This window comes from Carcharodon carcharias, chromosome 2 (assembly GCF_017639515.1).
Source record: "Carcharodon carcharias isolate sCarCar2 chromosome 2, sCarCar2.pri, whole genome shotgun sequence".
Classification (NCBI taxonomy): domain Eukaryota; kingdom Metazoa; phylum Chordata; class Chondrichthyes; order Lamniformes; family Lamnidae; genus Carcharodon; species Carcharodon carcharias.
In genome coordinates, this window is record NC_054468.1 from 222,093,080 (window position 1) to 222,111,832 (window position 18,753).

Below are 18,753 nucleotides of genomic sequence, written 5' to 3' on the forward strand. Positions count from 1 at the left end.
ACCTGAGCAGGTTTTTCAGCTGCTATGAACAACTCTAAATAAATTAATGTAAATATCCGGGCAATCAGTCCATGTGCACCCAACCTGAGCTATAGAGGTAAACTGCAACTTCTGGATCCAAGTGTAAGCTGGCCCCCCGAAAGTTATGTTTCTGTTATGTCCCTCAATAGCGGTGAATTTCTCAGCATTTACTGCTATTGCGAGTGCAATATCTAGGTCAATAACATTAGAATTTTCTTCAAAGTAACCCTCATCATTCTTAATTCAAGTACTCTCTCTCTTGCCCACCACCCCACCACATGCCATCCACAATTCCTTACTAGTCAGTTTAATTTAATAGTAGGGCCACTCAGTACTATAATTATCCATTTTAAAAGTGCAATGAAGCTGGGCTCAATTGAGGCATTGCACCACATGACAGTAGGATTAATAATGCAGCATTTAGTGTTTTCTCATTGACTGACCATTGAAATCTCAATTGGTATTTACCAAATTACAGCGTTCAGTGGAGATCAATAAAAACAAAATATCTGCAATCAGTGATACCACCTGATGTTAAGGAAAAGATTGGGGTGCAAAATAAACAAGGGAAGTAAAAATGAGAAATGGTCATTGAGGTCAAAAATTCTCCTCATTTTCCATCTTTGCAATCAACTGTATTTTAAACATCTCTAATGTGTTGTGTCTCTACCTTGCCTGGCAGATCATTCCACACACTTAACTTAAGGAAAATCAGATAAGATGATTTGACTGATTAAAGCACCCTGTCACTCCCATTAGAGCTTCATCCTCATTCTTTTGCTTCAACTTGCTGCCTGAAATTACATAAGAATGTAAGAAGTAAGAGTAGGCCCCTTCAGCCTGCTCTGCCATTCACTAAAATCTTGTCTGATTTCTACCTCAATTCTATTTTCCCTCCCTATCCCCATGTTCCTTAGTTCATTAAGTGTCCAAAAATGTATCAATCCCATTCTTGAATTTATTCAATGACTGAGCAGCCACAACCTTACAGGGTAGCATTCCAATGATTCACAACCCTCAGAGTGAAAAAATTTCTCCTCAACTCAGCCCTAACTGGCCAACCCCTTAACCTGAGACAATGATCTATAGTTTTAGACTCACCAGCCAAGAGAAACAGCCTCTCAATATCCCCCTGTAAGGCCTAGGCCAATCTGGGAATTTTATACATTTCAATGAGATTTTATTCATCCAAATTCCCAAGGATGTAAGTCCACTCCACTCAATTACTCTATTTTTCCAAACACTAGTGGATGTCCTGCAGTATTGTTCAAGGTATCGGAATATAGGCATTTTTATAGCACTAACCCCCAACAGTAAATGTTCTTCTAACTTCATTTGGAGCCAGCACTGAAGGATATCTCTTCCTCTACCTGTCTCTCTCCTGTCTCCTTTTTCAACAAGATCTTCCTCTCCAAGAAAGCTTTCTCTCTCTCCCTTGTCTCCCATTTACACTACATGACAGATATCTGCCATGTATGAGTTTGATGCAGAACCCTTATTTCTTGAACTTGAAAAGACCATTGACTCCCTAGCAGAAAGGGAAGGATGGAATACCAGCTGAGCTACTCAAGTATGGAAAGCCCCACCTGATGCCATACCTCCACGACCACCTCTTCTGCTGGAGAGAAGGCTCTGTCCCACAGGATATGCATGAGGCAAACATCATCACATCATACAAGAACAAAGGCAATTGAGGCAATAACTACCAGTGCATCTCACTCCTCAGATACACTGGAAAGGCCTTTGCCAGTCTTTCTAACGAGGCTCCATCAATTACCTGACAGGATATACCCAGAGGCACAATGTGGATTCAGAGCAGGCAAATCCATGGTAGATATGATCTTCTCCCTATGTCAGTTTACGGGGAGATGATGGCATAGTGGTATTGTCGCTGGAGTAGCAATCCAGAGACACAGGGTAATGTTCTGGGGACCCGGCTTTGAATCCCGCCATGGCAGATGGTGAAATTAAAAGTCTAATGATGACCATGAAACCATTGTCGATTGGTGTAAAAACCCATTTGGTTCACTAATGTCCTTTAGAGGTGGAAATCTGTATTCCTTACTTGGTCTGGCTTATGTGTGACTCCAAACCCACAGCAATGTGATTGGCTCTTAAATGCCCTCTGATGGGCAATAAATGCTGGTCTAGCCAGTGATGCCCGCATCCTAAGAATGAATAAAAGAAAAATAAGTTTCAAGAGGAGAGCAGCAAACACCACTTTACCTTGCTTTTCCGGATATCTCAAAAGCATTAGACACCATGAGCAGGACAGGTCTCTACCAATACTGGAGAAAATCGCTGTCCTCCCATGCTTCCATTGACATTCAGTTCAATGGCTCTACCTCTGACAGTTTTGGGATCAAGGATGGGATGAAACAAGGCTGTGTCTTAGCCTCTACCCTGTTTGGCATAAGACCATAAGATGTAGCAGCAGTAGTAATCCATTCAGTCCATCAAGTCTGCTCTGCCATTCAAAGAGATCATGGCTGATCTAATAATCCTCAACTCTACTTTCCTGCCTTTTCCCCATAACCCGATTCCCTTACTGATTAAAAATCTGTCTATCTCTATCTTGAATATATTTAACAACCCAGCCACTACAGTCCTCTGTGGTAAAGAAATCCACAGATTCAATACCATCTGAGAGAAAAAATTTCTCCTCATCTCTGTCTTAAATAGGTGACCCCTTACTCTAAGATTATGCCCTCTAATCCTAGACTCTCCCACAAGGGGAATCAACCTCTCAGCATCTACCCTGTCAAGCTCCCTAAGAAGCTTATATGTTTCAATAAGGTTGCCACTCATTCTTCTAAACTCCAATGAGTACTGGTCCAACCTACTCAACATCTCCTCATAAGAAATCCCTCCATACCCAGGATCAACCTAGTGATGCTTCTCTGGACTGCCTCCAGTGCCAGTATATCTTTCCTTAAAAAAGGGGACCAAAATTGTTAACAGTATTCTTGGTGTGGTCTAACTAGTACCTTGTATAGTTTTAGCAGGACTTTTCTATTTTTATGCTCCATTCCATTTGAAATAAAGGCCAACATTCCATTTGCCTTCCCTATTATCTGCTGAACTTGTATGTTAGCTTTCTGTGATTCATGCACAAGGACCCCCAAATCCCTCTGTGCTGCAGCTCTGCAGTCTTTCTCCATTTAAATAATACTCAGCTCCTCTATTCTTCCTGCCAAAGCGCATAACTTCACATTTCCCCACATTATATTCTATCTGCCAAGTTTTTGCCCACTCACTTAACCTGTCTATATCCCTCTGTAGACTCTTTGTGTCATCCTCACCACTTGCCTTCCCACCTATCTTTGTGACATCCGCAAACTTGGTGACGGTACATTCATTTTCCTCATCCAAGTCATTAATATATATTGCAAATAACTGTGGCCCCAGCACTGATCCCTGTGGCATTCCACTAGTTACAGGTTGCCATCCTGAAAATGCTCTCCTTATCCCAACTCTGTCTTCTATTAGTTAGCCATGTATCTTTTTCTCTGTCCTATTAACCTATACTTTCCCTGTCCACAAGGAATCCACACACAATCAGATGGGAAACTCCTCAACTAAGTGAAGGCAAAACATCAGCAAGTCTTGGTCAGAGAACAGATGCCACACGAATTGTCCAGACAGAAGTTCAGCTCCAAAGACTCATGGATTGTCTGACCCATGCCTGTGTCTTGTTCTCCCTCACCATCAGTGTCAAGAAAACTGTAGTTATGGAACAGGATAATGTCTCCACCTATGATCAGACTCAACAACACAGCATTGAAGACAGTTAGCAAGTTCTGCTACCTTGGACTTATGGTAACAGATAACCTGTCTCTTGATGAAGAGCTCAGCACATGCATTGGAAAGGCAACCATCAGCTTTGGCCGACTAACAAAGCCGGCATGGACAAACAACAAATTGACTTGCAGGACCAAGATGCTTATCTATAAAGCCTGTATCCTCAGCACATTGCTGTACAACAGCGAAGACTGTACAATCTACCCTGCCTAGAAAAAATACAATAACTTCCACCTCTGGTGTTTATGAAGCATCCTTCACATCACATGGAAAGATAAAGTCACCAATGAAGCGGTCCTTTAAAGGGCAAACACACCAAGCATGCTAGCACTAATCAAGCAAAAAAGGCTTTGCTAGTTTGGACACATGCAAAGGGATGATGGCCGCATCCCCAAAGATATGCTTTTTTGGGAGGTAGCCCGTGTCAAGAGACCAGCAGGGTACCCAAAGCTCTGATTCAAGCTTGTTGTCAAAAGAGACATGAAAGCCCTAATCATCAATCATGACAAGTGGGAAACTCGAGTGAACAACCGATGCAAATGATGACACCAGCTGTGGGCAGGTTTCACTGCCACGATGACATGATGTGTAGTTTCAGAAGCTCCAAAGCAGATGCCAGCCCTACAAATAAGGCATCAGCAGAGATCATTTTGCAAGGGACTACTGCACGTGGGGTAATTGGGGCAGGCTTTGCCTTTCTGGAATTGGCTTCTTCAGCCATGAGAAGAAGTGCAGCAGATGATCTCACTGACCTCACCAATCTGAGGCTGCTCTCTCACAGATGGAAGGATGCCAGTTGTCAATTAGCACAGTCTTTCTCATGCCTCACCCAACTACATTCTACAGATATCTATCTGCATGTTTTCTCTTCACAATTGGGACCCTTTTCCAATTAACATCTCTTATTTCAACAAGCCCTCCAGTGGGAGACCAATGAAAGCCATCAAAAAACAGCAGGGACCTGGGTTTTTCCAGCCTTTCTTGTGATGAGTGGAACATCCACTCACTTCCTACGAGGCAACTATTGTCAGGAGAGGCAATGGACAGGGAGAAGGTCTATAGGTCAGTGTAATTGGCAGCCAGGACTATCTATAACCATAGCAATTTACTCCCAGTAATTGCTACTAAAGAATCCCTGCAACCACAGCACAAACAATGACACTGGTGCTGCATAGCTGGTGCGTGCATGCTGCAAAATACCTGTCATTTGAAAGAACACCTTCCACAACAAAACAAATTCATAAAAAGCAACATACATAGACTATCAATGTATTTGCTTCATAAAACTAAAACTCATTTGAAAAGATACAACCAATGGCATATGCTCCAATCGGGGAATAAACAACTCAGGACACCCTGAGTTTAAAGTGATTCAAATATATTGTGTATACTGTCAATATGCCAGCCTCTTGAGCCTTACACAGTTAACCAAAGAGCTACACCTATCGCAATCATATATGTGGTGAGAACATGTCTAACTGGACTATACCACTAAGTATTTTAGTTCATGGACTCAATTCTGCACAAGAAGATGATTAAAAACCCATCACGCAGGGCTCAATCTATACCACAAAATTATTGCCCAAGCCACAATTATATTCTATAACTGTGTACAGCTTTGTCCTCAAAACCAAGAATTGTTGTTTTTATAAATGTAGTTCTAGATCACTGACTCACTGACCTGACATCCACAGTGTTGTTTGACTCATGATCAAAAAGCGCAAAAGCATCTCTGATGTTCTTATGAAGCTCTGCTATTAAAGCCTCTGTAAAAAATGACAATGTGACAATTTCAGTATTTCTGGCTGAGTTACAGCAATGCAAGGTATTAATAACAATAACTTGCATTTAATATAATCAAGCATCCAAAGTGGGTAATATTGTAAAGGTGCAAATAGATGGTATTGCCAGTTGGGTGGAAGCTCAGCTCATGGCCAAAAGGACACCAACTGGTGTCAACCTGAATGAGCAGTTGGGCACAATATTGAGAGAGAGAGTAGAGATTTTGGCTCAAGCATAGGAGAGCTTTAGTTTTGTCTCTTTTAAGCTGAAGAAAGCTCATTCACAATTGGTAGCAGTTTAGAATTCAGCAAAGGAGGACCAAGGGATTGATTAAGAAGGGGAAAATAGAGTACGAGAGTAAACTTGCAGGGAACATAAAAACTGACTGTAAAAGTTTCTATAGGTATATGAAGAGAAAAAGATTGGTGAAGACAAATGTAGGTCCCTTACAGTCAGAAACAGAACACTAATAACGTACCAGAAATGTTGGGGAACACAGGGTTTAGTGAGAGGGAGGAACTGGAAGAAATCAATATTAGTAAGGAAATGGTGTTGGGGAAATTGATGGGATTGAAGGCAGATAAATCCCCAGGGCCTGATAATATACATCCCAGAGTACTTAAGGAAGTGGCCCTAGAAATAGTGGATACATTGGTGGTCATCTTCCAAGATTCTATAGACTCTGGAACAGTTCCTACAGATTGGAGGGTAGCTAATGTAACCCCACTATTTAAAAAGGGAGGCAGAGAGAAAACAGGGAATTATAGACCAGTCAGCCTGACGTCGGTAGTGGGGAAAATTCTAAAGTCCATTATAAAAGATTTAATAGCTGAGCACGTGGAAAACAGTGGCAGAATCAGACAGAGTCAGCATGGATTTATGAAAGGGAAATCATGCTTGACAAATCTACTGGAAGATGTAACTAGAGGAGTTGATGAGGGGGGGGAGCAGTGGATGTGATTTATTGGAACTTTCAGAAGGCTTTTGACAAAGTCCCACATAAGAGATTGGCATTTAAAATTAAAGTGCATGGGATTGGGGGCAGTGTATTGAGATGGATAGAAAACTGTTGGCAGACAGGAAACAAAGAGTAGGAATAAACGGGTCTTTTTCCAAATGGCAGGCAGCGACTAGTGGGGTACCGCAGGGATTGGTGCTGGGACCCCAGTTATTCACAATATATATTAATGATTTAGATGAGGGAATTAAATGTAATATCTCCAAATTTGCAGATGACACAAAGCTAGGTGGAATGTGGATGCAGAAATGCTTCAGGGTGATTTGGACAAGCTGAGTGAGTGGGCAAATGCAAGGCAGATGCAGTATAATGTCGATAAATGTGAGGTTATCCATTTTGGTAGCAAAAACAGGAAAGCAGATTATTATCTGAATGGCTATAAATTGAGAGAGGGGAACTTGCAACGAGACCTGGGTGTCTTTGTACACCAGTGGCTGAAGGTAAGCATGCAGATGCAGCAGGCAGTGAAGAAGGCAACTGGTATGTTGGCCTTCATAACCAGAGGATTTGAATACAGGAACAGGAACAATTTTGCTGCAATTGTACAGGGCCTTGGTGAGACCACATCTGGAATATTGTGTGCAGTTTTGGTCTCCTTATCTGAGGAAGGATGTACTTGCTATAGAGGGAGTGCAGCAAAGGTTTACCAACTGATTCTTGGGATGGCAGGACTGACAAATGAGGAGACATTGAGTCAATTAGGATTATATTCGCTGGAGTTGAGAAGAATGAGGGGGGATATCATAGAAACCTATAAAATTCTAACAGGACTAGACAGGGTAGATGCAGGATGTTCCCGATGGTGGGGGAGTCCAGAACCAAGGGTCACAGTCTGAGGATACGGGGTAGACCATTTAGGACTGAGATGAGGAGAAATTTCTTTACCCAGAGAGTGGTGAGCCTGTGGAATTCGTTACCACAGAAAGTAGTTGAGACCAAAACATTGTATGCTTTCAAGAAGGAATTAGATATAGCTCTTGGGGCAAAAGGGATCAAAGGGTAGGGGGAGAAAGCAGGAGCAGGCTATTGAGTTGGATGATCAGCCACCATCATAGTGAAGGGAGGAGCAGGCTCAAATGGCCTACTCTTGCTCCTAGTTTCTATGTTTCAATGTAATTTGATGTTGGACGACCCCAGCCAGATAAACAGCACTAACACCATGATAGTCAAAGCATTAAGGGTGGTGGCAAAGAGATAAAACTGGGTTTTTTGCACATACATAGCTACCCCAACACCTGCTCTTGTAGCCACAGTATTTATACCATAGAATGGTTGCAGCATAGAAGAAGGTCATTTGGTCTGTCATGTCCATGCCAGCTCTCTGTAAAAGCAACTCAGCTAATCCCATTGCCTCACCGTTTCCCCATCGCCCTGCAATTTTTTTTTTCTCTTCAGATACTTATCTAATTCCCTTTTGAAAGCCTGATTGAATCTGCTTCCACCACGGTCTCAGGCAGATGAGTGATTTAACTGATCCATTTCTGGTCAATGGTGATTCCCAGTATGGTGATGGTGGGGGATTCAGCTAAGGTATTGCCTTTGAATGTCAAAGAAATGTGGTTAGATTCATTCTTGGAGATGCTCAATGCCTGGCACTTCTGTGGCACAATTATTATTTTGCCAGTTCTCAGCCAAACCTGAATGTTGTCTAGTTTTGTCTAGGTCTTGCTCAATGCAGGGTACAGACTGTTTCATTATCTGAGGAGTTGCAAATGCAAATGAACACTGTCCAATCATCAATGAACATTCTGACTTCTGAACTTATGATGGAAAGTAATTGAAGAAGCAGCTGAAGATGGTTGGGCCTCAGATTCTGCCCTGGGTATGGTGTCCATGTTTGCCTTAATAGAGATTCATGTCCAGTTTTAGACCTCACACATGGTTGAGGGTGTCAAGAAGGATGACAAAGATTATACCCTAAATTAGAGATCTAAACTAAGTAGGAAAATCTTGAGTAGTTGAGGTGTTTCTCAATGGACAAAATAAAGGTATTGAGAGCCCAAGACGTATTTTTTAAAAGAATGATTCTATTCAATTAAATAGGTTATTTGAGATGGATGGAATTGGAAGAACTAGGAGTCGTCATAAAATATATATATAAATCATAAACTTTGATACTATTAAGTATTTATTTTTGCAGTTAGCTCTGCCCAACTCCACAACAGCATATTTGGCAGACACAAAACTGAGCTTCCCTTTCCAAAATCTCATGACCACACACCACCTGCAAAATTAAGTTCAAGTTAGAAGTGTGTAGAATGCACAGCTCCTGTCTATTCAGTCCATCCAACTGCAGAATAATCTTGGGATGGGAATGCTATTCTTTTTTGATTTTATTTTATATTATTTGATTTTGTTAACAGTATTAGATGCCAATACTGTTCTGGCCTTTTGAGTAATTTTACACTTTACATGAACATCATTGAATAGGATAATAGTGCAATGGTTTTCATGCCAATCCCCACATAAGTAAATAGTTTTTCATTGCTTTGAGAATGATAAAGCTCTCTTCTTCGTGGCTTCCGATTATTGTCCAAGAAAGTCATTGAAAATGAGCTACATTCTACCAGTGAAAAAGAGGGAATAAAATGGTAAAACATAAAAGCGAAATTCAATATTTAATGATGCTCCTTTCTTAAAACTAATATGAAAATATGCACATTTAAATTAGTTACAAAGATAAAGCAACATTCACAAAAATATCAGTGAAGGGTTTTTTTAAAAAAATCAAGCCTATTCTAAAACAATCAGTTTCTTCCGAGGATATACTTAAAGTGAAAAATGCTATGAATCTGAAATGAAATTTTTTTAAAAAATCAAATATGCACAAGATTGTGGCTAGGCAAGCCGGATTTTAAATGAACCAATTTGTCGCCTTTCACGGAACTTTAAAGAAAAATTCTGATTGTAGTCAGGAAACAAGATTAATTTATTTCAACGTCCCCATCCCCCCCTACCCCCTCCCAATTTGCCGAAATGCCAGTTGTCCCACTGATGTGGGAAGGTGAAGGATTGTAACGCATCTAGCTCTTTAAAAAAAAGTTACCACAACTCCGTTTAGTTTATGTCATTTTTTTTTGTAATCGTTAGACGGCTCTTAATTAAGCCTTGAAACGATTTGTGCACCTGCGTCCGCCCAGGGTTGGTCTTTGGAGCAAATCCCCGACACGAGAGGTGTGTCCACCCCCCAGGCTGGGCTCCTGCTCACATCTGGTCAGCAAAGTGACCAGAAATTAAGCTTCGAGCCTGAGTCATTTCTTTTGCTTTTTTGGGGTTTTTTTTATATACGTGTGTGTGTATGTGTGTGAGATAGATTGGACCGTTATTACCCTCACCCCCGTGTCCTTTAACCAACCCGCCGCTTACCTGCCGCTTCTTTGTCGTCCGCCATGTTGTTTTGGGCGGTTGCTAAGCAGCGCCGTTGTCAAGGAGGCCGCGAGTCCAAGGAAAGTCACGGGAGAAGATGCTGGAGAGATCCCCCGTTATCCTGCTTAGATAAGTTGACGCTTCCCTAACAAAGGGCGGCCTGACACATATCGTCAAATATAGGCAAAACCTTTATTCAGCTCTCTTTCCCGCCTTGCTTTAAGATGCTGGGCAGAATTTGCTGGTCCCTGACATTAAGGCACGTCTGAGGACTCTGGGTCTATACTCGATGGAGTTTAGAAGGATGAGGGGGGGGTGGGTAGGGGGGGTGCGATCTGATTGAAACTTACAGACTACTGAGAGGCCTGGATAGAGTGGATGTGGGGAAAAAGTTTCCATTAGTAGGAGAGACCAGGACCAGGGCACAGCCTCAGAGTAAAGGGACGACCTTTTAAAAGAGAGATGAGGAGAACCTTCTTTAGCCAGAGAGTGGTGAATCTATGGAATTCATTACCACAGAAGGCTGTGGAGGCCAGGTCATTGAGTGTACTTAAGACTGAGATGGATAGGTTCTTGATTGGTAAGGGGATCAAAGGTTACGGGGAGAAGGTGGGAGAATGGGGTTGAGAAACTTCTCAGCCATGATTGAATGGCGGAGCAGACTCGATGGGCCGAATGGCCTAATTTCTGCTCCTATGTCTTATGGTCTTATAGGCATGGACAGGAAAATTTGGAAGGAAAGCGGAAAATCTGGGGGAAACTTGGCAGATCTAACAGCATCTGTGGAGAGAAAAGAACACAAGCGTTTAACATTTCAAGTCCCTGTGACTCTTCTTCAGAGCTGTCTAGGCTTTCATCAGAGCTAGTATCTGAGGAAAATTTGGAGCGCGGCCAAAAGATAGCCTTTCGCTGGCAGAAAAGCAGGTTGCAGTTTTCCCTGCCCTGACTTTCCTGGCGGTTCAGGTTGCCGGTCACGCCATGTCGGGAAACACACGTGCACGCCTTTGCGTTTCGTGAATGGGTCATTAAAAACCCAGCGTGCCGGAATCACGTTCGCCCTCCCAACCTTATCGTGCCGCTGGTGAATAATTAGACGGGCGTGAATCACAACTGAATATAACCGACGTGCACACCTGGTGAAGTGCACATCACTCACGACTCTGAGGTTTGTACGCGCAGTGCTCGCCTACCTTTCACTGCGCTGCTCTCACGACTCCGTGCCAAGGCTGCTCAGGCAAGACCAGCAGGAAGGCAAGGGAAGGGCTGGATGCACACGCTTGACTGGGGCTGACGGTGGGGTAGCGGTGGCATGGTAGTGATTGGACAGAGGCAAGGGAAGGGCTGGACCAAGATGACCGGGAGGGTGGTGTGGGTGGCTGGAGCACAGGAAGGAAGGGGTGGACAGACACATGTGACTGGATGGGGAGGGTTAAAGAAAGATAGGGGATAAGTCTGAGGCAGTCCTGGGAGAGTGCGCACTATGTAGTTGGGGGCCAGAAAGTAAAGGCAGTCCTGGGGGCAGTGCCCAACATGTAGTCTGGGCCCAAAAGTAAAGGCAGTCCTGGGGCAGGGCACACCATTTAATCAGAGCCAGAAAGCAAAGGCAGCCTGGGACAGTGGTGCCACCATACTACAAGCTATAAAAACAAAAAAACTGCGGATGCTGGAAATCCAAAACAAAAACAGAATTATCTGGAAAAACTCAGCAGGTCTGGCAGCATCGGCGGAGAAGAAAAGAGTTGACGTTTTGAGTCCTCATGACCCTTCGACAGAACTACAAGCTATGCCTGGCACACATGTCTTGGTCCCAGACCAGGGAGGGGGAGGGCCTGTCTGTGCTGTGTTGGTTGTGCATGATGCATGATGAGTCCTTCACACATTTTGGTCTTGGGGGTTGGTGGCTTGGTACCAGGCAGCTGATGGCACAGTCACAGACAGGGGAGGCATCTGCAGCTTGTAACTGGGGAACTGGTAAGTAAGAGGGGAGCACTAGATGGTCTCATGGGGAGGCGCGGTGGTCTCAGTAGATCACTGTGTATAGGGCCCCAAGATGGGGAGGGGTGAGGTCGACATAGGGCACAGGATATCCACAGAAAATTGTTTGGGACGAGGACAGGGATATCGACTAATATATCAATGGGCTCCAGGGTTAAAGGGGGAGGCAGGAGAGTGATTGGAGGGAAAGAAACTTGCACATATGCTCTTCAAACACGAAAGGAGGGACTTGGACAGTGACAAGGGGTGGGTTGAAAGCTGGCTTTATAGTAGAAGCAGAAGAGCACTATTTTGACAGCCGATATAATGAGTAGTTGAAAAATAACCTTGGAAGAAAATCACGAGGGGAGGGATCTGAGGGCTTGTGAGAGGAGTGGACAATGGAAGGGGCATCCTAATAATTTCCACTTCAAGAGATGGATAGCAAGGCTCAGCTGAGACATGTGAGGAAGACTCAAATGCCTGTTGAAGAATTTGAGCACCTTTACTCACGGTGCACATTCTTGCAAGAATCCACCAGGACTTGGGGTCAAATGTAGATTGGGTATAACGGACCATTTGCCCCTCTTATAGGAATGTACAAACCTCAGAAAGATCCAACAATAAAGGGGCCATGGCTAAAGGACATGTCCAAAACAACACTACGCATTGCAGCTAAGAGGTTCAGGCTTTACACGGCACATCGATTACAGTCATTACATTAGCATATTCTCTGTCCCCGCCCATCACAAATCCTGCCCACTGGGGGGAGGGGAAATTTCCACCCAACGTTTCAGGTCTATGACATCTGTTTCTCTCTGCACAGATGCTGCTTGACCTGCTGAATGCTTCCACATTTTCTTCCAGATTTTTATCATCTGCAGTACTTTTCTTTTGTTTAAAATAAGGACCCGCACTCATAACCTTAGGACTTCCCAGCGAATTACTTTTTGAAGTGTCTTCACTGTTGTAATGTAGGAAATGTGGCAGGCAATTTGCACACAAAAAGCTCCCACAAACAGAAATGTGATAATCTGTGTTGAAGTAGTGAAACAAAAATAGAAAATGCTGGAAAAATGTAACAGGTCTAACAGCACTGTGGAGAGAGAAAAAAAAGTTAACGTTTCAAGTCCATGTGACTCTTCAGAGCTGTATTGGAGTGGTGTTGTTTCAGGTGTAAATATTGGGATGAACATCCCTGTTGTTTTGCAATATAGTTTTGATCTTTTACGACTATCTGAGAGGGCAGGCCCTTCTTCAGTTTAATTATCTCATCCAAAGATGGCACCTTTTTTATTCATTTATAGGGATGTGGGCATCGCTGACTAGGCCAGCATTTATTGCCCATCCCTAATTGCCCTTGAGAAGGTGGTGGTGAGCTGCCTTCTTGAACCGCTGCAGTCCATGTGGTGTAGGTACACGCACAGTGCTGTTAGGGAGGGAGTTCCAGGATTTTGACCTGGTGACAGTGAAGGAACAGTGACATATTTCCAAGTCAAGATGATAAGTGGCTTCGAGGGGAACTTCCCATCTGTCTGCTGCCTTTGTCCTTCTACATGGTAGTTGTTGTGGGTTTAGAAGGTGCTGTCTAAGGAGGCTTGGTGAGTTCCTGCAGTGCATTTTGTAGATGGTACACACTGCTGTCACAGTGCATCGGTGGTAGAGGGAATGAATAATTGTGGATGGGTTGCTAATAAATCTGGCTTCTTTGTCCTGGATGGAGTCAAACTTCTTGAGTGTTTTTGGAGCTGCACTCATCAAGGCAAGTGGGGAGTATTCCATCGCAATACTGATTTGTGCCTTTTGGATGGTGGACAGGCTTTGGGGAGTCAGGAGGCGAGTTATTCACCTCAGGATTCCTAGCCTCTGACCTAGTAGCTACAGTATTTATATGGCTAGTCCAGTTCAGCTTCTGGTCAATGGTAACTTCCAGGATGTTATAGTGGGAGATTCAGTGATGGTGTTTCAATGTAATGCCATTGAATATCAAGGGGCAGTGGTTGGATTCTCTCTTGTTGGAGATGGTCATTGTCTAGCACACGTGTGGTGCGAATGTGACTCGCCACTTGTCAGCCCAAGCCTGGGTATTGTCCAGGTCTTGCTGCATTTGGACATGGACTGCTTCAGTATCTGAGGAGTCACAAAGATGCTGAACATTGTGCAATCATCAGCAAACAACTCCACTTCTGACCTTATGATGGAAGGAAGCTCAGTGATGAAGCAGCTGAAGATGGCTGGGCCTAGGACACTACCCTGAGGAACTCCTGCAGTGATGGCCTGGAACTTGGATGATTGATCTCCAACAATAACCACCATCTTCCTTTGTGCTAGGTATGACTCCAACCAGCAGAGTTTTCCCCCTGATTCCCATTGACTCCAGTTTTGCTAGGGCTCCTTGATTGCACACTCAATAAAATGCTGCCTTGATGTCAAGGCCAGTCACTCACACCTGACCTGTGGAGTTCAGCTCTTTTGTCCATATTTGAACCAAGGCTGTAATGAGGTCAGCAGCTGAGTGGCCCTGGCAGAACCCAACTGAACATCTGTGAGCAGGTTATTGCTAAGCAAGCGCTACTTGTTAGCACTGTTAATGACTCCATCCATCACTTTACTGCAACAATGCAACATTCCCTCAGTACTGCCAGCCTAGATTTTATTCTTGCATCTCTGGAACTTTAGAAAAATGCCTGCCCAGGATCTGAGGACACCGCATCTACAAAATAATAATATTTTTTATAAATATTAGATGCTGGAGAAAACACTCCTAAACCTCTGGCTTTTGTTTATGAAATGATATGGTTTTTAAACTCCAAGATAAAAGCAAATACTGAGGATGCTTGGAATCTGAAACAAAAACAGAAAATGCTGGAAAAACTCAGCAGGCCTAACAGCATCTGTGGAGAGAAAGACAGAGTTAACATTTCAAGTCTGTATGATTCTTCTTCAGTGCTCTGTTACGGTTTTTAAACTGTTCAAATGAATTTGACCATGCTCAGTCTTTGAATTCTCATGAATTGCTTACTCAGCTGCTTATAATAATAGCTGCCCCTTAACACCTAGATATCCTATTATCTTTTCACCATGGATTTACAATCTCTTAATACCGCATGCCCTCTGCTCCTTCCTTGAACAAAAACCTAATTATCCACGTGAGACAGTCAGGCCACAGTGAGAAGCTCTAGCTATCTCATTAGATCAACTGATTGTTTTTTATATTTAAAGTGCTGGTATTTTCAATACACTTCAAGGAATCGAGATCAAGGGTCATGATGCACATGCATTTAATACCTGGTGCTGCAGCTGTTTAACAATTAACCAGTAAACTGGCATACTAATAGCAATATTCTGAATTTGAATGGTACTAATCACCCAGATTTACAGTTTATTAATATCCATGCATTCACCTCCTAAACAGGAGTGAGAGCTTCTGCAAATCTTGCTGATTAAAGCTGATTTTATACTGAGCAAGATAGGCGCTAGTGACACCAGCTTTGTGTGCAGCCCAAAGATAAGGTGCTGGCCTTTGCAAATAGCGATGTATTTATATAGCACCTTTCACAACCTCAGGACATTTCAAAGCCCTTTATAGCCAATTTAGCACTTCTTGAAGTGTAGCCTCAGTTGTAATGTAAGAAACTTAATGTACTTTCAAGTTACAGCAATGACACCTGCAACAGTACTACGGTACTAGCACAGGTCTCTCATAATGTAAAAACATTTTAAGGAGCTGGCATCAATTTGGTTAGACAAGCCCCATGCATTTCACACCTTTTTACTCTATTGTTAGTCCATGAAAGATTTGAAATGCACAATGATTAAAATATTTGTGTCAGCCGACTCCAATTGGACTCAGAACACCAGCTCGAACACATCTGGAACGGAGGAAACAGGTAAATGAACAAAAAAATGAAAAGCTGAATGGAGTAACATTGCACAGCCACAGAGTCACAGAGCAACCGGGCCACTGATTATTGCACTGTCCTTCGGGGCTGCAGTAGGCGTACCAAGCAGTAGGGTCTGATTGACGATAACAAGTGTCTAGGAGTTGCTCTTTGCAATGGTGATGATGATTGATCAGTGGAAGTAAATGGGAAAAGCTGCTGCAAATTTGAAGTAAAATGAAAAATGATGGGAATACACAAAAAACACAGGTTAATATTTCAGGATAAGAGCTTATCTAGTTCTAACAGTCTATATCTGCAAAATTGCCTATCTACAGATTTTGATAAATCTGCTGCATATTTCCAGACATTTTCTGCTTTTGTATAGGATTGTTCAGTTTGAATAATAGTCATGCAGAGGATCTGAAGTTTTATACATCTAAATTTATTACATAGAACCCAATTAAACCACATTTTGTCCTCCCTTGATCCAGTCAGTCCCAATTTTTCATCTGATTAATTTTATTGTCTTTTTCCAACTGAGCAATAAATGGTAACACTGAACATTTTGGAGGAGACTTAAGTGTTTGGCAAATGCATATGAGAGAACAACCAACTAAAATGTTTGTTCTTCTTAAAGCAGAGAAGGTTTTGGGTAGATTTAAGAGATGTATATAAAATTATGATGGGGCTTTGATAGAATGGATGGAAATAAACTGTTTTCACTGGGAGAAGAGGTGATAACCAGAGGACACAGATTTAAAATAATAGCATTGTTATTGTTTGTATTGCATGAGAACAGAACATAAGAAATAAGCCATTTGGCCTCTTAAGCATGCTCTGCCATTCAATAAGATCATGGCTGATCTGATTGTGGTCTTAACTCCACTTCCTGCCTTCCCCCATAATCTTGACTCCCTTGTCAATCAAAAATCCGCCTAACTCAGCCTTGAATATATTCAGTGACCCAGTCTTCACTGCTCTCTGGAGTAGAGAATTCCAAAGATTATCGACTGAGAGAAAAAATTCATCCTCATCTCCATCTTAAATGGCAGACCCCTAATTTTGAAACTCTGCTTCCTAGTTCTAGATGCCTCCATGAGGGGAAGCATCCTCTCAACATCTACCCTGTTAAGCCCCCTCAGAACCTTACATATTTCAATAAGACCACCTTGCATTCTTCTAAACTCCAATGAGGCAGGCCCAACCTGTTCAACCTTCCCTCACATGACAACCAATTCATCCCAGGAATCAACCTAGTGGACCTTCTTTGAACCGCCTCCAATACAATTATGTCCCTCCCTAAATAAGGAGACCAAAACTGTTTTTATTAATTCTTTCACGGAATGTTAGTGTCAGTGGCCAGGCCAGCACTTACTGCCTGCTGCTAATTACCTTTAAAAAGGTGGTGGTGAGCTGCCTTCTTAAACCACTGCAGTCCATTTGGTGTGGGTACACCCACATTGTTGTTAGGGAGGGAGTTCCAGGATTCTGACTCAGAGACAGTGAAGGAATGGCAATATATTTCCAAGTCAGGATGGTGAGTGGCTTGGAGGGGTACTTGCAGGTGGTGGTGTTCCCATGCATCTGCTGCCCTTGCCTTTCTCGATGGTAGTGGTCATGGGTTTGGAAGGTACTCTTGAAGGAACCTTGGTGAGGTCCTGCAGTACATGTTGTAGGTGGTACACACTGCTGCTACTGTGCATCGGTGATGGAGGGAGTGGATGTTGAAGGTGGTGGATGGGGTTCCAATCAAGCAGGCTGTTTTGTCCTGGATGGTGTCAAGCTTCTTGAATGTAAGTGGAGAGTATTCCATTACACTCCTGACTTGTTCCTTGTAGATTGTGGACAGGTTTTAGGGAGTCAGGAGGTGAGTTACTCTATGAAGAATTCCCAGATTTTGGCCTGCTTTTGTGGCCACAGTTTTTATGTAGCTAGTTCAGTTCAGTCTGTGGCCTACGATAACCCCCAGGATGCTGTTAGTATGCAGTACTTTCAAGTGTGGTCTTGCGAACACCCTGTACAATTGTAGCAAGATTTTGCTACTTTTGTCCTCCATTATCCTTGCAATAAAGGTTAACATTCTATTTGCCTTCTGAATTACTTGCTGTACCTGCGTGCTAACATTTTGTGATTCAAATACAAGGACACCCATTTCCCTCTGTACCACAGCTTCCTGCAGTTGCTGTCCACTTAGATAATATTCTGCTTGTCTACTCTCCTCATATTTTCCCACATTATACATGATCTGCCAATTTTTCCCCCACTCATTAACTTATCTATATACCTTTGTAGACTCTTCGTTCTCCTCAGAACTTGCTTTGCTACCTACCTTTGTATCATCAACAAATTTGGCAACAATACAATCTGTCCTTTTCATCCAAGTCTTTAATATAGATTGTAAACAGTTGAGGCCCCAGCACTGATCCCTGTGGCACTCCATTAGTTACAGTTTGCCAATCTGAAAATGACCCACTCTGTTTCCTGTTGGCTAATCAATCCGCTATCCATTTATGTTACCCCTAACACCATGAGCTCTTATCTTGTGTAGTAACCTTCTATGTGACAATTTAACAAATGCCTTGTGGAAATCCAAATACATTACATCTACTAGTTTCCCTTTATCCACCCTGCTTTTTACATCCTCAAAGAACTCTAATGAATTTGTCAAGTATGATTTCCATTTCATAAAACCATGTTGACCCTGCTTGACTGTCATGGTTTTCTAAATTTCCTGTTACTACCTCCTTAATAATGGATTCCAGTGTTTGCCCAATGACAGGTGTTAGGCTAACTGGCCTATGGATTCTTGCTTTCAGTCTCCCTTTTTTTTTTGAATAGTGGTGTCACCTTTGCCATTCTCCAAAGTACTGGGACCTTTCCACAATCTACGGAATTTTGTAAGATTAC

The 18,753-nt window shown here is 42.8% G+C and overlaps 1 protein-coding gene across 1 annotated transcript in view; it reads right to left on the minus strand.

Moving 5' to 3' along the window:
• efcab2 (EF-hand calcium binding domain 2) overlaps positions 1-10,013 on the minus strand; it is a 54,584-nt gene extending 44,571 nt beyond the window's left edge. The window contains exons 1-2 of the mRNA XM_041181076.1: positions 9,989-10,013; positions 5,504-5,588 (exon numbers count right to left, since the gene is read on the minus strand). Coding sequence (XP_041037010.1) covers positions 5,504-5,588; positions 9,989-10,013 — 110 coding nt within the window. The remainder of the gene's footprint in view (positions 1-5,503; positions 5,589-9,988) is intronic.
• Positions 10,014-18,753: the final 8,740 nt, after the last annotated feature.